Genomic DNA, 20,631 nt, shown 5'->3' with positions numbered 1-20,631 from the left:
GTGTTCCGTCTCGCCCCAGCCCAGGCTGCGCGTCTCAAGAACACTCCCAACCACACCTGCCCCGCGACTGCGCGTCCCTCCCCGACCCCTGTGGTCCCCGTCCCGGGGCTGGACGGGTCGCGGTGGGACCGCAGGGGGGAGCGGGAGGCCGGCCGGGCTGGGGGGCGGGGCCAAGCGAAAGGCCCGGCCATCGCAGCGCCGCCCTGCGCGAGGAGGCCCAGCCGCGGCGGAGGGATACGGCGCGCCATATATATACAGCCCCGCGCAGGTTCGCGCTCCGGCAGTGGTGCTGGGAATCTCGTGGACGCGGCGCCGTTACTCGCACTCGGGCGGCGGCGGCGGCGCAGGCGCAGGCGGCGACGGAGCCAGTACTTCTCGCAGCGCTCACCTCGCCTTAGCAGCAGCAGCAGCAGCAGCGGAGGCACCTTCTGCCGTCACAGCTACTGCGCTGGTGAAGCTACTCTTCGCTCCCTCTGCTCTTCCTCCCTTCACTGCACCATGGTAGGTCGGGAGCGGCAAACGTCCGCGTAGCAACTGCCTCAGATTAGCAGATTTTTAGTTAAGTCTTTCCCCCCCCCCACCCTTTTTTTTCCGGTTGTGTTTTTTCTCTCTTTGCCTGGTGTTACGCAGCAGATGCAGATGAAAAGGTGCATTTCGGATATGCATCTCGGTTTTCTCTGCCAGGGATCCTTTAATTTCGGACCCCTTGGAACTTGGCCTTGGGCTGTCCGCCGGTTTGCGCTGTGGCCACAGCTGCACCGGGGCCTTCCGCATCCACTCCCTCCCTCAGCCCCGCACCCACTGCACCCAGCGCGCCGCACCCGGGCTGCCTGCAGCGCTGCGCCTCAGCCTGGGCCCCGGGGGGCGGGGGAGCCGGGCGGGGCCGGGCACTGACGCCCCCCCTCGTTTTGGCCCAGGCTTGAAGGTGGTGGGTCCGGCGGGCAGCGGAGAATGAATGGACCCAGGCGAACCCGTGGCGCATATTCCTTCGGCCGCGGGGTCTAAGGTGCAGTCAGCGGCCGACTCCCCAGTCGACCCTGTTGGGCGCTCTTCTACGGCCACTGTCCCCTCCTTCCTCCAGGGGGGCGCGGCGCGGGCGTGGGCTGGGAAGGAAGGAGCCGGGGAAGGGTGGGGTGGGGGCAGGAAGGCGAGGGGTGGGGGGCGGAGAGGGCGGAAGCGTCGGGCCGGTCGCCCTGCGCCCGGGCGGGGCCCTGCGGTGTGGCTCGGGCGCGTGTCTCCTTGTTCCGCACCCCTGCGGCCCCCCACCCTGTGCAGTGGCAGAGGCGTGCGAGCGCCTGGTTTCACCAGGAGGCCCCCTCCCGCGGGAGGCGCTCGGTCGCACTAATTGGGGCGGAGGGGCGGGGGAGGAGGGAGCTGGCGCGCGACTCGTTTCCATTAGAGACGCAAAGTTTCTGCTCCGCGAGGAGGCGGCGGCGGCGCGGAGGGCTCGCCGCCTGGGGGAACAAAATCGGGTGGGAAGGTGCGGGGCTGCTGTGGCTGAGAAGTGGGGATCGCCCTGGCTGAAGAGGGATGGCACCCCGCCTTGGGGTCTTCTCGCCCCTCCTGCTCTTGGGCGCGCGCCTCTGTCCCACCGCTGGCCTCAGTCCGCAGAGAGATGCCCTCCACGTTTCCGCTTTCTCTGCAGCCTCTAGATTGCCAGGTGCAACTGTGCGCCTCGCTGGGTGCGTTTTTCCACTGCCCCCTTCCTCCCTCAGCGGGCAGGGCTGACATCATCGGCAGCGTTTTCTGGTTTGGTGGCGTGGTGGTTCCCGACAGGGTTCTGGAACACCTTTGCCCCAAGGCTAACAGAATTTGGGGGAAGTGGATTTCGATGTCTGGAAGATGGATACTCTTGATAACTCTTCGGACATAGAGTTTTGCGGTGAAGTGGGAATGTACTCCCCAGTAAGGTGACAGTTTCTTCATGCTTCCTGTTGTATTATATGTTACCCGGAGTTACGTAAAGCATCCAGCCTCTTTCATTTGATTTAAGTAAAAGTAATTTTCAGTGATTGGGGTAACAGACGGAAAATTACTTATAATTTGTAAACAAACAAACAAACAAAAAAAAAAAAAAAACAAGTCTTCCCTATGCCTATCAATATATTGGAACACCATTCTTCCTGTGAAAGTTTTCACTTTAACACCATCTGCTTTCTATTAGTTCCTATTTTGTAACAGCTTCGTTAGGCATCCTTCATGAAAATAAAAATATATATTAGCTTTCCTTGTTTTTGAATTCCCCCTATTGTGAGCACAGATTCGGTGTTGCAGACACCACATAATGCAAGTGAGAATTAACTTCGTGGCATTATCACATCGAATAAAGTGTTTATTATGAGCAACTTATGGCATTCTTAGGGTAAATACAGGAAATTTAATAGTTTACTGCTTTTCATCAAAAAAGGGGTGGGGGGTGTAGTCTTATAATTTGTAGTTTTCTGTGTCTTTGCAGTCTTGTAACAGGACTGTTGAAAGATGGCTCCATTCTTTCCCCTGGCTTCTGAATTGTAGGCTAATTTGACTGAAGGCATTAGCCTTTGTAAATGGTAGGCTTTTTAACAAATAAATGCCTAATTTAAATGAATGGAAAGCATTTATTACATGGGAATGAAGCTAGTGGGGTAAGCCATTGATGTATGTTTATATTTCTACTTAATTGTTTCTCATAAAAGGGTATAAAAGCCTGTTAATCCAACCCAATGCTATTATGTAACACCAGTTTGGAGATTTTGAGAGCCCAAAGCAATGCTCGAAGTGCGCTAAAAGTCGGCCCCTGGACAGGATCCTGATCCTGGGCTGCGGTGGCAGCAGCATTGTTGTGTCGGTTGGTAGGAGCAGAAGCTGCAGTGTCCATGGCGCAGTAGGTGGCGCTCTTCTTTCTCAGCCTGCTGCAGCAGCAGCTACTGGCGCGGTTGGGCCTTTTGCCACTAGAGGTGCCATTTTTCATGTTATGAACTGACCCTACCTAGCCTAGACCTCAGAGCATGCTGCAATCTGTAGGCCAGAAGAGAAACCTGAAGGGAGCGGATGCTGTCGCTCCCTTGCCATTCTTTGTTAAACTAACGTAAGTGGTTTCCTCTATTCTAATCGCCTTCATTAAATGATAGTGCTAATGATATCAAATGATTTTAAGATTGATTTTTGAGGGCTGGGGATGTGGCTCAAGCGGTAGCGCGCTCGCCTGGCATGAGTGCGGCCCGGGTTCGATCCTCAGCACCACATACAAACAAAGATGTTGTGTCTGCCGAAAACTAGAAAATAAATATTAAAATTCTCTCTCTCTCTCTCTCTTTCTCTTTAAAAAAAAAGATTGATTTTTGAAAGATTATAATATTAAAAGGGTAATTTGAAAAACTTTTTTGATGTCAGCTAAATTCATTGAATTATTACCTTTTCTTTCTTCATGTAGGCTGATCAGCTGACTGAAGAACAGATTGCTGGTAAGTTGATGACTCCGGGGAGTCCCTAGAAGGCTGGAACTAAGTTCTGACTCAGTTTTGGTGACTCTTCTGTCCCTTTCTCCCTACAGTCTGAGCAGTTTTCGAAGAATTTACTTAAGTCAAAAGAGTAAGGAAAAAAATATTTAGGCCAGGTGTTATTCCTGGCCAGTCTTTTAGTGATTGAAGGGAAGGAAGTGGAACTGGGAATGCCCACTGGTTACACCCCAGGCTGTCTGTGCTTTGCCATGCACGCAGCATGTAAACCATGTCATGGCACCAAGCTTGCTCTTCCAAAGTTGGATTTACAGTTCTATGCCAAAGGTCTTTTAGCTTTTGCTTGGTATCCTAAAATAAATGGGAATGGGTAGAAATGAGTGTTGGAATCAATATGTTAATTGGGAAGTGAGTTACATTAGTTTTGATTTTAGTCTTTTTTTCTGTTTTTATTGAGACATTATAATTATACATCAGTGGGATTCGTTGTTGCATATTCATACATGCATGTAACAGCTTGGTCTGTTTCCTTGTCTGGTACCTTCCCTTTCCCCGCCTCCTGGCCCCTTTCCTTCACTGGTCTTCCATTTTCACTAGATGGTCCTCCTTTTTCAATTTTAGCTCTTTAATATTCCATGGAGCACTTGTTTTGAGATTGCTTCTTTTCAGGAAACCAGGAATGCTCTGAAACACTCTGAAAGCACTGTAGAGAGAACATGGGAATGGACATTCTAGTAGCTTTCATATCACTATGAAGCGAGAGGTTCTTATGACTATAGAAATTTAACACAAAGGGATTTTAAGAGAATCTGTGGACCAATCTTCTCATGCCGGATGCAGTTAGGACTAATTTTAGGCTTGTTCAAGCTTAACTTTCTTTAAAAATATGAGGTTATTGTGGTTTTATGGTATTGGTTACCAGGAGCAGTGTTTGTTTTATAGGCTGCTCTGAGAGCTAGACCAACATGACTGTCGTCTTTATTTTAGAAGATGAAGACCAGGTGGTTTCTGATAACTTGCACAACTTGGATGACTTGCTTTGGCAAGCCCCCAGAAAGTGTGTGTTGTGACTAGATTGGGTAAAGGCATTCATTCTAAAGGGTAAATTTTTGTTTTCAGAATTCAAGGAAGCTTTCTCCTTATTTGATAAAGATGGCGATGGCACCATCACAACAAAAGAACTTGGAACCGTCATGAGGTCACTGGGTCAAAACCCAACAGAAGCCGAATTGCAGGATATGATCAACGAAGTAGATGCTGACGGTAAGGGTTTTAGACCTGTGAATAAATGCCATCTAGTGTAATTCAAGTTCAAACACGTTACAAGATTGTCTTTCAGGTCCCCAGAGCAAAGCAGATGTGCAGAGTTAGTTTCTGTGGTTGACTTTATAGCCATTGACATTAAATAGAAGATTATGGGCCTGCCATTGACCCTGCTCACTGTCTAGAACGTTGCCTGGATAAGATAGCTGCATTGTTCCTTTCTGCTTGCTGTGACCTGTAGCTCAAATCTTACCAACTGTCCCACTAGTCTGCAATTAGCTCTGTGGGGGGAGTAAAAATAAATAGCCATAGAATATGCTCTTAAAAAAAATCCCTAAGAGGAAGAGAATCCCTCAAGTGCAGCAGGTGAAGATCACTCTTAGAAATCAACATTACAGCTTAAGACAGTGTAAGTGGTGGGTGTTTGCTAAGGAGCACCACAGGAGGCTGGGGGAAGGGTGTCTGATGACTGTAGGGATAGGTGTGCAGAACCAAGAGAAGGGGAAGTTGCATGAGTTGTACCCCAAGAAGGAAGCGGCAGTCACCCCTGTAGCAGTTCATCCTCATTCCCTCCGCCACTCCTCCAGGGTACAGCGGCTTTCATGGCTTACTTCCATCAGTAAACAGACACAACTCACAACCTGTGAATTTTTGCAAATCGTATACACTCACTAATGTGCCACATAAGATTGTAGAACACAATATATTTTTAAAAGATGAGCTAAGAATAAACAGTTTGGATCTAGACTTTACTTTCTAGGTAATTGACCTGATAGTAGCCATTTAGAAAAATATGGTACTGTAAGGGGATGTAATAGAATTATACTTGTCAAAAACATTTAGAAGCAGAGTTTTTAGTTAAGCTCTTTGACAAGGATTTCTGGGACCATTAGAGTTACTTTCAGAGACTGTTTTAGAAAAGTGAACTTTCCATAGTTAGGTCTAGGTTTTTTTTTGTTTTTGTTTTTTTTGGTACAGGGGATTGAACTCAGAGGCACTCAACCACTGAGCCACATCCCCAGCCCTATTTTGTATTTTATTTAGAGAAAGGGTCTCACTGACTAAGAACCTCGCCATTGCTGAGGCTGGCTTTGAACTTGCGATCCTCCTGACACAGCCTCCTGAGCCACTGGGATCACAGGCGTGCGCCACCACGCCCCCATTAGGTCTAGTTTTATGGCTAAGGTGATTAGACATCTAGGAACATGAGTGGCTCCCTCCAGTTTTGTGTGAACTCTGGGAAACTAGACTAGGGGATGGAAGGAGGTATATTTGGCTCTCAAACTACATGGGGGAAGTTGCATCAAGCTACTGAATTGTGTATTTGCTCTGAGTAAATATGGTGGTACCTCAACATCTTTGCATGATTGTGAGATAGCACTTCATTTTTTCTTGCATGAATATCAGTATTGCTGTAAAATTTTAGAGGCCTAAAAGACTTTAAGAAATTTCTGAATTTTTGAAAAATTAGTTAATTTTTTTGTAGATCTGGTGTGAAACTCAGGGCCTTGTGCAAGCTGAACTATATCCTCAGTGCCAGAATAACTCTGTTTTAGAGGTACTGGTGAAGACGAGTAACTTAACCTGATGATTTTTTTCTAATTTTATTTTCATTTAATTCAAGTAACAATGGAGGCTTGTTTTGGGGGTGGGGTATCCATTTGTTAGTTTTAGGGGAATTATTTGGAATACTGCCCATAAAGTGAATGCTTGTGACAGTGTCCTAATATTAATAGTCTGAGCTGGAAATGCTTCTGATCATTTCCCTTAGTGTGAAGTAGAGACTCACTTTGGGGCTAATGATGTAGCTTAGTGGTGGAGTGCATGCTAGCATCTGAGGAGCCCTGGATTCAGTCCCTTGCACCAAAAGAAAAAAAAGACTTGGGAGAAAAATGATTAGGTGACTCATAGTGTGGCTGAAAAATGCTCCTGGAGAAGACTGGCCCGTGCATAACCATTTTTCCCACTCTTATTCTCCTTTTGTCCCTAAAGCAGTTCACATATTACTGGCTTCAGTAGCTAAGGTAGAGCTAAGCCTGAGTGATCTCCTTAGTTCAGGGTGGGCAGTCGAGAGTGCTTGTTTCAAAAGTGGAAAGATTGTTCCTGCAATGTTGTGCTGCTTTCCCCTTGAACTGCCCAGCTAACTTCGGTGGTCACAAATGCAGGCATATGGTTTCCTTTGTATCTTTCAGTGCTGCCCTGGGCACCGATGATTGATTTGAATCATGTGAAATTTGCCCTGTGAAGTATTTGAACATTTTAGACTTATAAAAGATTGATCCTAATAAAATAGTCACTTTGTTATAGCAAGTGCTTGCCATTCCGTATAATGGCACCAAAATTATTACTGCAGAGCTGGGTTAAGCAGTGCTTATCTTACATGAGCTTTTTGTTTCTTATTTTGAGGTAATGGCACCATTGACTTCCCAGAATTTTTGACTATGATGGCTAGAAAAATGAAAGATACCGATAGTGAAGAAGAAATCCGCGAGGCATTCCGAGTCTTTGACAAGGTAATTCTGCATCTGTGTTGCAGGCGGTCTGACTTTTTTGGCCATCACGTCTGATGGCTGCAGCGGTCAGTCAGTGAGACACAGCCTCACTGCCTGAGCCTCTGGTCTTGCTTCCAGGTATCCTGATTTCTTTAGTAATCTTGCTGGTTGAGGGGAGGGAGGCATAATAGAGAGGGTCTTTAAACCACCTCTGATTATTACTTTCAGTACTTGTTAATGGAAAAAAATCCCAAAATTCGCCATGTTTTCAGTGTTAGTTGGCCTGTGGTTAGTAGGTGGAGGTGGGAGCTGGAGATGGGAGCAGTGTTGATGTCAGCAAAATTGGCAGTAACTTGAGAGGGGCATAATTAAGTTAAAGACCTACTTGCTCACCAAACCACCATCTGTAACAATGCTGAATATTCCCAGGATGGAAATGGTTACATCAGTGCAGCAGAACTACGTCATGTCATGACAAACTTAGGAGAAAAACTAACAGATGAAGAAGTAGATGAAATGATCAGAGAAGCAGATATTGATGGAGACGGACAAGTCAACTATGAAGGTAAAGCCCTAAAAACCGCTTTGGCTTAGTCTTTAGTAGTCTTCTTTTGGATCTGAAAAAAAATCAGCTGTTTCTCTAGACATCTACTGATTTTGTTGTACGCAGAGTAGAGATGTTGTTTTTACTAAAGCTGCTTTTGAAGATAACCAAAAGTTATGATTATTTGTCTTTTCAGAATTCGTACAGATGATGACTGCAAAATGAAGACCTACTTTTCAACTACTTTTTCCCCCCTCTAGAAGAATCAAATTGAATCTTTTACTTACCTCTTGCAAAAAAAAAAAAGAAAAAAAAGAAAAGAAAAAGTTCATTTATTCATTCTGTTTCTATATAGCAAAACTGAATGTCAAAAGTACCTTCTGTCCACACACACAAAATCTGCATGTATTGGTTGGTGGTCCTGTCCCCTAAAGATCAAGCTCCACACCAGTTTTACAATATAAATACTGTACTACCTTAATGATAAGGAAGCACTTAGTGGACTCCTTAAAGTTCCATTTGCTAATGATTAATACACTGTTTGGGCTGGCCAGTTTTTCATGCATGCAGCTTGATGATTGAGCACAGTCAGGCATTTGTATTAAAATCAAAAAATGAAAAAACAAATTCAAGACTATCAGATGGGTCCTAGTGCAGTTTGTTAGCATAAATTGTCATAGCTGGTTTACTGAAAACACATTTAAGATTGGTTTACCTCAGGATGATGTGCAGAAAATGGGTGAAGGTTAAACTGCTGAGACGGTAGCCCCAGTAGTCTGGTGGTCCTCTTGTACTTCATGTGCTCTGACCCATGGTGACAATGACACCCTGGTGGTATGCCTGCATATGTTGGTTTAGCATTGTCTGCATTGTGTTAGAGTGAAATGGGTGTCAGGTTGTCACCTCTCACACAATTTTTAATAAGAATTCTTTATCAAGGGAGCATCTTTGGACTCTCTGTTTTTAAAACCTTCTGAACCATGACTTGGAGCCGGCAGGGTAGGCTGTGGCTGTGGACTTCAGCACAACCATCAACGTTGCTGTTCAAGAAATTACAATTTACGTCCATTCCAAGTTGTAAATGCTAGTCTTTTTTTTTTTTTTTTCCAATAAAAGACCATTAACTTAAAGTGGTGTTACATGCTTTGTAAAGCTGAGCTCTAAAGGGGGATGAGGCAGTTGAAGGGGAGACCAATGTACATTAAATACTCACAGCCCAGGGTTGGGTTTTCCCTCCCTCCAAGATTCCAGCACCACCTCCAAGCCCAAGACCTTGCCTAAACATGGGCAGCTGCCACCGATGGCTTTTATCATACGTAAGGATGTGTAAGTCTAGTTGCATTTTTCTCTGGGGGGAGGGGGGAGGCAAATCATGGTAACTTAATGACCTATTCAGGCTGTGGAGCTCTTAAGGAAGGAAAAAACCACTTTCTCAAGCATGTATTTAGGGGTTCTTCTCAATTGTGCTGCTGATTACCTGTTTTATGTACTACTTGAGACCATCTGTGCAAGAGACCTGGTTTAGTGTGTCTGTAATTCAATCCTCGCTGTGTGTGGTAGAAGCAGTAGTCCTTTTCTAAGCCAGTCTCTTCATGCCTAAAAGACACTACCAGTCACCTTTGACCTATTTAACATCCCCCTTAAGTTTCTTTAAGTTGACTTGGCTTTGCCCCACACCCCCTTCCCCACCCCCCTCCAGGTAGAACTAATGCTAAGCCTCTGGCTTGAAAGTAAAACTCCAGCCCAGAGTGAATTTCATGTCTAATTATAAACCTGTAACCAAAACTCAGACATGCTGATACTGGTTTTGTAATGGAATTGGTCCATTTTAAAAAGCCCCCTTAAAAGCATATTGCCTTTAATGCAGTGCTCCTGAAATGCAGGCTGGATTTGTGTTTTTCAGGGTGTTCACTGGTTGTGTCTTAGCAGGGAGATGGGTTCTTGAGTGGTGGCATGGGTGGTTTTATTTTGCCAGGGGATGGTGGCAGGCTGCTAGCAAGGCAGTGTGAGGAGCTCTTGGCAGCCAAATGGGTGCGTTCAGGGCTGATTTAGAGCCCCTTGGCTTCTCCTTCCTCTCCTACTCCCTGTCTTTCTGGCATTTTGTAGCTTGTTAGTTTTCTGCCAGAGGGGTGGGTCAGAGCAGTGGAGAGGACACATTGCCCGTGGCCTCTGCTGTGAGTCCTTGGACGAGTAGTTGGCCGTGAACTAAGGGCTGGCTTTCTCAATTCCCTGAGTCTGCGGGAACACCCGAGTATCTGGGGTTCCTCTTCTGTTGAGATACTGAGGGCTTCTGGTTTGAGCAAGTGAACGACATGGATGTTTCTGGTAGGGAGGTCAAATTGCCCAGTTGCTGACCCAGTCTCAGGCCTTTGGTCATGACTGGTAGTTTCAAAGTGGGGTGGGGATGGCAACTCGTTTTTAAAAACTTAACCTCTCTCACCCTTTTACTGAGTCTTTCTAGAAGTGGGTGGACTCTATTTTCATAGTCCTGCAGCCTATCCTAAAAGACTATTTTTGAAACAGGATTCTTGGGGGGCCAGGATCCTGTATGGGAAGCAGAAGCTCACCCTCCTCCCCCGGGAATGACGTTGGGGCCTGGAACAGAGGTGAGGCAGAGTCTACTGTAGCCTTCGCCCCTGGCATCTGGGGGCAGGACCAGCCCAGGGGTGGGTGTCAGCAGTCTGCTTGAGTTTGAGGAAAGAGCCTGGTGTCATGGCAGTACCCTTGAAGTTGGGTAGCACCTTCCTGTAAACTCGCCCCTACTTCTAACTACTCTATAAATATATACATATATTTATATATATAAAATGACTAGTTTAACTGGCATCCTGCTTTAGCCTGAGACTTGCCATAAGAAACTGCTGAGTACTTGGCAAAGCCTTTCATAGTTTCGTTCTCCATCTGTTTGGGGTAGGTGTTGAGCAAGGCAAGTGGGTCTTAATTCTTCAGAGGGTCTTTGATGCACCGTTGCCAGGGAAGGCTTTTTCTGATTTTTTGACAAATTTTTGCACACTTTAATTGGTGTCTTTTGGCAACTTAAAACACATTGAAGATAAGCTATTGTACATATTTTTATATTCTCTTTATAAATGCATGTCAGACTGTACTTGTACCAATATTGGAATGAATGGCTGTCCAGTAGGCCTAGTGCTGCTGTCACATCAGAGGAATAGCATATATATTAGCCCCTCAGCATCCTGGAAACCTCTTCCTGAACAAAGAATGTAAATTTGGTCAAGTCTACTCTTCATTCAATTATTTTAACCATTTGAATTATTTATTGTATATCCTAAATATATTTATCCTTTTGAGAGTGACTAGATTTCCACTAATGTGTCTTAATCTGTTCCTTCAGATGGCAGTTAATGGTTTTCCTTTTTAATCCCTTGAAGTTGTCCTGTAGGAGACAGAAACTGTCTGTCCCTTGGAGTAGAAGGTAGTGGCATGGGTAGAGTGTGTTCTTTCTCCAAATCTATTATGATGTTCATTAAACACTTCTGTAGCAAAGATGGCGGTGGTTCTTTTGTTACTGAAGTTGCCCTTCACCATGGCTATTTGGAAAGGAGATGTACTTGAACGTTTCTGTAAATCTCAAACTGTTTGGAGATTCAACCACCTCTCGGATGGGGGACCAACTCTATGGAAATTGTAAATAAGTTTTATTTATAAACCTGGCACTGTATTCAATAAACATTTCTGCAGCCTTTCATCTCTAACTGCGAACTGTGTAGGTTTTTAGCTTGAATAGCTTTCAATCCCTTTTGCTCTATGAAGAAGGGGAACCTGCCTTCAGATGGAAGTCCGCCTGGGCTCCAGTGTAGCCCTGAGGATGAGAGGCCAGAAGTGCCGTGGATCCATCCCGTGGCAGCCTTACTCTAGCATGAAGTACTTTGGGTGTTGATAGCTGACATTTTAACCCTGTCTCTTGGCCCGTTAGTACGTCCATGCTTTCTTTATGTAAAAAAAAAAAAAAAAAAAAAAAAATCATACCACAGATTAATTTCTCTTTTACCTTAACATTAATCCAATTTTCTGAGAATTGTTGTTTTAGTACCAGGGATTGAACCCAGGGTGCTTAGCCACTGAGCTACATCCCCAGCCCTTTTTATTTTTTTATCTTGAGACAAGGTCTTGCTAAGTTGTGGAGGATGGCTTTGAACTTGTGATCCTCCTGCCTCAGTCTCCCAAATTGCTGGGATTACAGGCGTGTGCCACTGCGCCTGGCAAGAAATACATTTTTCATATGGGGATTTTAAATGACAGAAGTACCTCCACTGGCCCAGCAGAGGAGACAGCTTCCAGTGGTGTGGAAACCTTCTCCCAGCTCCATCCCCAACCCTCATTCCTAGACCTCTGTTTCCAGAAGAATCTTTTCTACCTGGTTCCAATCCCACACACTGAAGCAGTGAAAAGATCAAAAAGAAGATCACAGGATAAGCCTTGCTTTAGCCAGAAGGCTTGAGGCCCATCTCCAGGGAGCATTTAAACAAGAGCTGGGATCCCACCCTAGGAACAAAGCCCTCTCTCCTCCAAGACTTGGAGCCTGGCTTCAAGTCTGAGTTCTGTCCCTCTGTGGCCTTGGGTGGTTTCCTTACCATCTCTGGGTCTCTGTTTCCTGATTGTTAAAATAAGACTGCTGGACTGGTACCTTCTGTCTGTGGCTTTCCAGGATTCTGACCAACCTGGTTTGGCACCTCTTGGTGTTTGAACTGATGACAGTTGCAACCTAGAAAGTGGGAGAGAAATCGCATAGGAGTCCTGTGTCCTTTGAGCTGACAAGTGGGACTTTAAAATTCTGAGCACCTCCATATTGGGGGTGGACTGGAGGCTACATTTGCTATCAAGGCAGTGATGTAATAGTGGAACCTGGGTCAGAAAAACTGATAATTAAGTGACCCATTCGCCCAGAACGGAAATAAGAAGTTACCACTGGGCCAGTCAGGGATCCGGTCCAGCTGACAGCGTCATCTGATTTGTCAATAGCTCTGGTTTAGGAAAAGACATGCACATTTCCGATTTGAGCTGAACTTTCCCGGGCACTGGGGGGCTGGAGCACCCAGTGACTCAGGATGCCTTAGAAGGAAATAAAACAAAGCTTTTTATAGCCGGGTTCTTCAGTCTCCCACTGCCCTTGCCCTCGGCCAGGGAGTGGGAGGAGCCAGCTCAGGCTGCGGGCCTGGCCAGCTTCCCACCTCCATGTGGGTCCCTGAACTTGGGTTTAAAAAAAAGGGCAGTTTCGGGGATGTGGCTCAAGCGGTAGCGCGCTCGCCTGGCATGCGTGCGGCCCAGGTTCGATCCTCAGCACCACATACAAACAAAGATGTTGTGTCTGCCGAAAACTAAAAAAAAAGTAAAATAAATATTGAAAAACTCTCTCTCTCTCTCTTTAAAAAAAAAAAAAAGTAAGAGGAATGTTTAAAAAAAAAAAAGGGCAGTTTCCCTTCTAAGAATTATTTATGCTTGTCTCATGCGTCAGCAACCTTCAAAGTGAGTATGAATCGACATTGTCAGATAGTATTTCAAATGTCAAGTCTTGAGTTTTATTTTCATTTTTACAAAAACCGAAGGGAAAATCTGGAGTCTCCCTTGGTAAGATAATTTCTTGAACATTTTGTCACAACATAATCTTTTTGTTCTGGCTGCACAGAAGCATGTAGAGTTTGCATTTAGATGAATTCTTTTCTTTTTTTCTTTAATTAGAACATTATAACTACACATAGTATTTGGATTCCTCTTTCCCATTTTGAGTCTTTGTATATCTTTTAAGTTGTGTGGGGTTTTTTTTGTTGTTGTTACTGCATCTTATAATAAAATGTAAATTCTCCCCCCTGCCCACAACAGACTAATATCAAAATAAAGATTGGGATGGGTCTATTATTTTTTCTTTTTATTTTTTTAAAGTGTAGAGTATGTGCATAACATGTATGAAGTCCTGGGTTCAATCCCAGACAAAAAAAAAAAAAAAAAAAAAGAAACAGGTAAAGTACTATAAAATGGTAATATCTTATTTAAAAGAACTAGGTGATAATGTGGTAGACCAAACTCCCCATGATGCAAATTGCAAGTATCCACATCTGATGATTCTCAAATGTTCTGGGTGCTTGCAACGACAAGAAGCTTGTTAACAGGCAATCCATTCTTATTTTTACATAAGTATTTTTCTGATTCTAAAGGAAATGCTTTTATTGTATAAAATTTGTGATATCAATTCACCCAATATCTTACAAACCCTAGTCATCATTTTTTATTTCCTTTCAGAATTTTTTCTCATCATATGGATACAGAGATATAACTTAAAACATTTGGGTCTTTATATAGATTTTTTAAAAAATGAAGCATAATACTCTAGTAGTCATGATTATATGTCCCATAGCTACATCTATATCACAATTTTTTTACTCCTTATATCTCTTTTTATTTAAGATGTAATTCATGTGTCATAAAGTTCACCCTTTTAGTATATTTGCAACCATTACCACTAATCTTAGGACGTTTTCTTGCAGGGCTGGAGTTGGAACCCAGGATCTTGCACATGCTAGGCCAGTGCTGTCCAACTGAGCCCTATCCCTTGTCCCTAACTTTAGGACATTTTCATCATCCCTAAAAGAGCCCCAGTAGCCAGTCACTCCCCATTCTCTTTCCCTCCAACACCCTGGCGAGTACTAGTCTATTTTCTGGATTCAAACAGGTCTGTGTTCAAATCCTGCCTTCCTAAGTGCAGTGGAGGTGCCAACTCTGCACATCAGTGTCCACAAAATGGGAAAACACTTTCCTCACCAGGCGGCCATAAGAGTAGACGGGAGAGTGGGATCCTCTAGCATAGTGGCTAGCACACGGCAGGTGCCTGCTCGATCCACACAACATGGACTCTGTTGCCATAGAAGACCAGCTAGGGTGACAGTTGCTCTGGTTTGTTTGACCCAGCTCAAGTTGGTTCTTGGGAACTGCCACTCCCTTTCCTTGTGAAGCGCACACCCTGTTTAAGCACCCACTTATCCCTTGGGAAGCACAGTAATGGTCGCCGAGTCCAGTCTTCCAGCGCTTGCTCTCTAGAGCTTATGGACAGGGCTGCCAGACCCCCACAGGCCAGGCCTCAGAGCTTCTAGTGTGTTTCCTTGGTGCGTCCACAAGGCACTGCCTGGAGCATCGGGGGCACCTGCAGGCTCAGCAACCTCTGGAGCACAGTGGAGGCTCTGTTCTTGTCCAAGGTCAGGAGAAGTCAATAGTTGGACCCTCTCTTATTCTTTGTGGACATTCCTCTACCTTCTATCCCTGTCAGAGTCCTGTCTCCCGTTCCTTCTCTTCTAGAGCCCTGTGGCTCTAAATCAGAGTGTGCCTAACTCTTGAGGGATGCTCCTGCCCCCAGCCAGGTGCCTCCTCTCTAGGCTGGACTCAGCCAAGCTTCTAGCACTGTGGGGAGTGAAGCCATCTGGTCACATCTCCCTTCCTCTCTTCCCTGCCAAAGTCTTGATCTTCAGCAGTTAGCAATGAATGACACAACACCCCTCAACTGCCAAGACCTTCTGATTCCAACTCAAGGTCAAAGACACAGCCTCAAACCCCAGAGGTGGGCAATGACCCAATGGCTGGCTAAATTTTTAGTGAGCTCTTCCGCTTTGAAGGGTTCTGGAAAGAACTCAGGGTCTGGAGGCAGCTGTTCAAACAGGGTAAATCCTGTAGCTCGGCCTTGCAAATGACTGCCCAGCTGTCCCTCGGCTGCCACTTGGCACCAGCCAGCGATTCCCAACGTATTTCTCTTGCTCTATTGGGAGAGCCTGCTGATTGAAGGAGAGCGAGAGGGTTGCATTCTCCTGATTTGCTCTTAGGTTGGAGGTCTACAATTTTCAGGGCTCTGGATTAGAGGGTTTCAAAATCTTGGAAGGCACAGTCTTCACCTTTTGAGGAACTTTTCCAGGTTTTTGGTAGAAACAACATTATTAAATACAACTGTCAATCAAATAACAGCATGCCAACAAATAACAAACCAACTGAAATACATAAGATCTGATGCTGACATAGCATGAAAATGTACAAAGCAGGAATCAACCAGGATAAAGAAAACCAAACCATCATAGAGATTTTAATATATTCCTCTGAGTAATTGAGAAATCAGACAATTGAAGTTTTGAATCACACAATTAGCAAGTTCGATCTTATTATGTGTATTAGAACACTACATCCAGCAATTAGAGAAGTCACATGAAAGATTTTAGATATTAATATTATTAACCATAAATTAATAACTATATAGTTATAATATATACTTATATAAATAGATTGTTATTATACTTATATAAATACATTAATAAATATTAATATTAGAGAATCGAGAGAATTTATTATGATTTATTATTAAATCATAATAAATCTCAACAAATATTTTTTAAAATTCTATCATAATAATGATATTATTTGACAACAAAAAATGGATAGAAAATAATTTCAAAAATACAACTTTAAATTTCAAAACAAATACTTTTAAGGTTCACTTTTTTAAAAAAATATTTATTTAGTTGTAGATGGATATGACTTCATTTTTTTTACATGGTGCTGAGGATGGAACCCAGCACCACACATGTGCTAGGTAAGCGCTCTGCTACTGAGCCACCACCTCAGCCCTAAGGTCCACTCTTAACAGCATATGGATCTATGAAGAAATAATGAAAATCAAGAAAATGGTCAGAGCCAAATGAAAAAAAAATCTACATTTCCAAACTTGAGCTGGGTGTGGTTGTGCATGCCTGAAATGCCAGTAACTCCTGGGAGGTTCAGGCAGGGGGATCACAAGTTCAGGGTCAACATCAGCAACTCAGTGAGACGGGGTAGGGGGCGTGTGGGGTGGGGTGGTGGTATGCAAAAAATTAAAATAAACCAAGCTTGGATATGGCTAAAGTAGTACTTAGAAATTTATAACCTTAAAATTCTTATCATGGGAAAGAAAAAAGGCTAAAAATAAGTAAGCTAAACATCCAACTTAAGCTGGCAAAGAACAGAGTGAGCCCCGTGAAAGCAGAGGGAGGCATCAGAGATAACCACAGAAATTAATGAAACACAAAACAAAAATACTCTTATTTCAATCAACACAGACAATCAATAAAGACAAAAAATAGATTTTAATATATTTCTCTGAGTAATTGAGAAATCAAGCAGACAATTGAAGTTAATGAATCGCAGAAATACTTGTATTTCTTGAAAAGACAATTATAAACAGCATGCCGTTTTGTTATAAAATTAAAAATAGAATTACGATATAACCTGGCAATTCCATTTCTGGAAAGAAAGGAAGGAAGGAAGGAAGGAAGGGAGGAAGGAGGGAGGGAGGGAGGGAGGGAGGGAGAAAGAAAGAGAGAAATCCTATACCCAAAAACATTAAAACCAGAAAGTTTTTCAAGTGGTATTTGCACACCCACGTTCACAGCAACATTATTCAAAATAGCCAAAAGGTGGAAGCAACCCAGATGTCCCTCAATGGATGAGAGGATAAACAAAACATGGTGTGTATGTACAATGGAATATTACATAGCCTTTAAAAGAAAAGAAAGTTTGACACATGCTACAACACAGATGAATCTGGAAGATGTTATGCTAAGTGAAAGACGCCAGTTACAAAAGGACAGGCACTCTACAATTCCACTTCCATGAAGTACCTGGATAGTCAAATTCATAGACTCAGAAAGGAGACCTGGTAGTTGCCACAGAGGGGTAATGGAGGATTGTTGACTAATGGATACACAGTTTAGTTTTGCAAGATGGAAAAACTTCTGGAGGTGGATGGTAGTGGTGGACAACAATATGATAATAAACTTTATGTTGTTGAGCTGTACACTTAAAATAATCAAAATGGTAATTTTTTTCACAATACCTTCATTCTGTTTATTTATTTTTATGTGGTGCTGAGGATCGAACCCAGGGCCTCATATGTTCTAGGCAAGCACTCTACCACTAAGCCACAGTCCCAGCCCCAAAATTTTATGTATGTTGTACCACATTTTTTTTTTAAATTCAAGGAAGCAGAGAGAACATTATGGAAAGATAATGTCATCCTGAAGTTGCTTATGAAACACATTGTGTTTTCTCTTATGTTTCATTGATTTCCCCCTTATTTATTATACCATTTCCACTTTGCTTAATTATGACTTTATAGTAAAATATAATTTGTGGTGTTTTAAATTAAAAAAAAAAGATTGTTAGATAAACCTCAGGCAGTGCTGATAAAAAAAAATGTTAAGAATCAAAAGGGGGCTGGGTGCAGCCTGCAACACCCATAATCCCATCTACCTGGGAGGCTGAGACAGAAGGATGCCAAGTTTGAGGCCAGGCAGCGCAACTTAATGGGACCTTGTCTCAAAATAAAAAATAAAAAGGGCCGGGAGTGACAGAATCACAAATAAACCAGAAATACTTCTTAAGGTGTACTCTAAAAAGTTGACACAAGTAAAATATGAAAACAGATAAAAATGGACAATTTTCTAGAAAATTGACTCAAGAAGAAATAGAAAAAAAATTTTTAAAGAAACCTTTGAATTATTTTTTAAATATTTATTTTTTAGTAGTTGTAATTGGACATGATAATTTTATTTATTTATATGTGATGCTGAGGATCGAACCCAGGGCCTTGCACGTGTGGGGCAAGCGCGCTACCACTGAGCCACAAACCTAGCCCCAGAAATAGAAAGTTTAAAACAAACTAATCAAGGAATGAAATTGATGGTTAAAAATATCCATACTTATGGTGGACGACTGTAAAACTGTTATTTTCCAATTGAGTGGCGGTGTCTTTGTCCTATCCCCCTGCATCTAAGTGGCCATATGACTGGAGATGGTTGTAGTGATGCTCGTGGGATCACGTCTTAAGACTCCAGCATTTCCTACTGCTGCCCTTAAAACTTCCTGGAAGCCCTGATACATCTACGCTGGAAAGGCCACGTGTGGAGGCTGCGGTGGACAGTCTCAGCTGGGTCTAGCCTTCCTGACAGCCCCTCCGAGTTGTCAGACATGTGAGTGAGGTCATCTTGGAACCCCCAGACTAGGTCATTTGCCAACTGTATACCACTGCGCCACTTCAGGGGACCCCGAATGGAGCAGAAGATCCAGCCAGCTGAACTCTGCCTGAATCGCTTGAATTCCTCACTTATAAAATCATGAGATAAAATAAAATTGTGACTGTTTTAAGACACTAATACTTAGGGTCATCTGTTTTGAAGTGATGATAGATGAGGCATTACTGAAAAAAAAAAAAAATTCCATTGTCCTGGCTGCATTCACCAGCACATATGACAGGGTTTAATACATCATGGCCTTTTTAACAAGAAAAACTATGCCACTGCCTGACTTCACCCTTATTTGTTTTTAAATTTTGGTGAGATTCACACGACAAAAATTAGTCATTTAAAAGTATGCACTTCGGGGGCATTTAGCTCAGTCACAAGGTGGTGTGACCACCAGCTCTATTAAGTTTCAAATACTGTTTAGCAGTTACTCCCCCTTCCCCACCCCTTCCCAGGCCCTGGCAACTGTCAATCTGCCTTCTGCCTCTGAGGATTCACCTACTCCAGATATTTCATATCCAGGGAATCATTCAGTATGTACTTTTGTGACCGGCTTCTGCTCTCTGGCTTTGAAGGAGCAGGGCTGGGAGTTAACCCTTTGGTAGGAAGCTTAGGGGGAGGTCCCCTGGGTCCTGGGAGGGCTGGGGCAGCAGGGGTCAGGCACTCAGGGAGTGTCAGGGCCAATGGATTTTGACGAGGAAGTCTTAGAATATTGCAAGGCTGTTATGCCATGTACATATCAGATGAATGCCGACCCAGCACACTTGGAAACACTTTGTGCGAAGGCTCATGCAGGGGCTCTCACTCACCCATATGTGCGTATATAGGTGCACACACACATGCGTGTGCACACACACACATCCTGCCCAACACCAGACTTCCTGGCCAACTTTTTCCTCGAATGAGGTCAGAGCTGGGCTGACCCTGGTGGCCAGCGGCCAGCTTGCTGTTATTTCCCTCAGCTCTGGCCTGGAAGGCTTCAGGGAAAAACCCACTCACATCCTGAGCCCTCACCTGCTCCGGAGGCCCCGGGAGCAGCAGCAGGCACCCCCTGGTCCCATGCTCTCCAGGAGGAACCCCCACCCCACAGTCTTCTCCAGAGTCTTCCTTGGGAAGAGGTGGGCTGAGGCCCGTGGGCTTCGCCTGTACAACGGGGAAGTTCCTTCGAGGGGCACGGTCTCGGTGAAGAGCAGGACCCCAGACAGGAACAAAGCAACCAAAGTCACACTCGGAGAAAGTGTTGAGACCAGGGCCGAATCCAGGCCCCTGAGGTCCTGGTGGGTGTCTGTGTCCCTGGCAAGCCCTAAGCCACTCCCCCACTTGGCATTCTGGTCACCTCCTGGGTGGTGCCTCCTGGACAAAATGGCCCAACTGGCCAGGATTTCTCTTCAAACAGTGTCCCTGGCCGTGCGGGAGGACTGCCTCTCTCAGTTCCCATCAGAACAGACCCACCATGGGGCCCAGTCTCCTGGGGTCAGGCGTGGAGAGGGTCCACCTGACCAGCTGATGAACGCAGAATGCTCTTCAACTCCCCCTCCTGGTGCCGGGAGGTCTCCAGCCCAGTTAAAATCCAAAGGCTCAGGTCACCTCACAGGAAGGGCTGCAGGTAGTCATGCTCCTCGCCCACTGAGGAGCCGCCGTAGCCCTTGGGCAGGTCGCGTGGTTAGTCTGATGGTTCATTCATTCATTCATTGGAAAGTTCTTCTTGGTCCCACCTGTCAACCCTACTCCTCTCACTGTCCCCAAAACCTGCTGCTGGGCTCGGCTCCAGCTGCACCTTCCGCCTGCAGAGTCTCCTTTTCATTATCCAGGATGCTGGTCACAAAGGTCAATGATGACCCCTGCCC

The 20,631-nt window shown here is 44.6% G+C and overlaps 1 protein-coding gene across 1 annotated transcript; it reads left to right on the top strand.

Annotated features, from left to right (window-relative positions):
* The first annotated feature begins 217 nt into the window (after nucleotides 1–217).
* Calm1 (calmodulin 1) lies at nucleotides 218–11,452 on the top strand. Its single transcript, XM_046440670.2, has 6 exons — nucleotides 218–501; nucleotides 3,413–3,443; nucleotides 4,557–4,700; nucleotides 7,107–7,213; nucleotides 7,622–7,757; nucleotides 7,933–11,452. Exons 1-6 carry the CDS (start codon nucleotides 499–501, stop codon nucleotides 7,959–7,961), a joined length of 450 nt encoding a protein of 149 aa, XP_046296626.1. The 5' UTR covers nucleotides 218–498; the 3' UTR covers nucleotides 7,962–11,452.
* The last annotated feature ends 9,179 nt before the right edge of the window (nucleotides 11,453–20,631 follow it).

The sequence above is a fragment of the Marmota monax genome, unplaced genomic scaffold (genome assembly GCF_021218885.2).
Source record: "Marmota monax isolate L192 unplaced genomic scaffold, Marmota_monax_Labrador192_F-V1.1 WCK01_AAM20220418_F8-fsc00017, whole genome shotgun sequence".
Taxonomy (NCBI): domain Eukaryota; kingdom Metazoa; phylum Chordata; class Mammalia; order Rodentia; family Sciuridae; genus Marmota; species Marmota monax.
Note: the sequence above shows the minus strand (reverse complement) of the source record. Positions and strands in the feature narration are given on the sequence as shown.

What these genes read in the sequence shown, in the direction of transcription:
- Calm1 (XM_046440670.2), top strand. An exon ending in GACTGAAGAACAGATTGCTG is followed by an intron (nt 3,444 to 4,556) that starts GTAAGTTGATGA and finishes TTTTGTTTTCAG; the next exon opens with AATTCAAGGAAGCTTTCTCC. An exon ending in CAACGAAGTAGATGCTGACG is followed by an intron (nt 4,701 to 7,106) that starts GTAAGGGTTTTA and finishes TCTTATTTTGAG; the next exon opens with GTAATGGCACCATTGACTTC.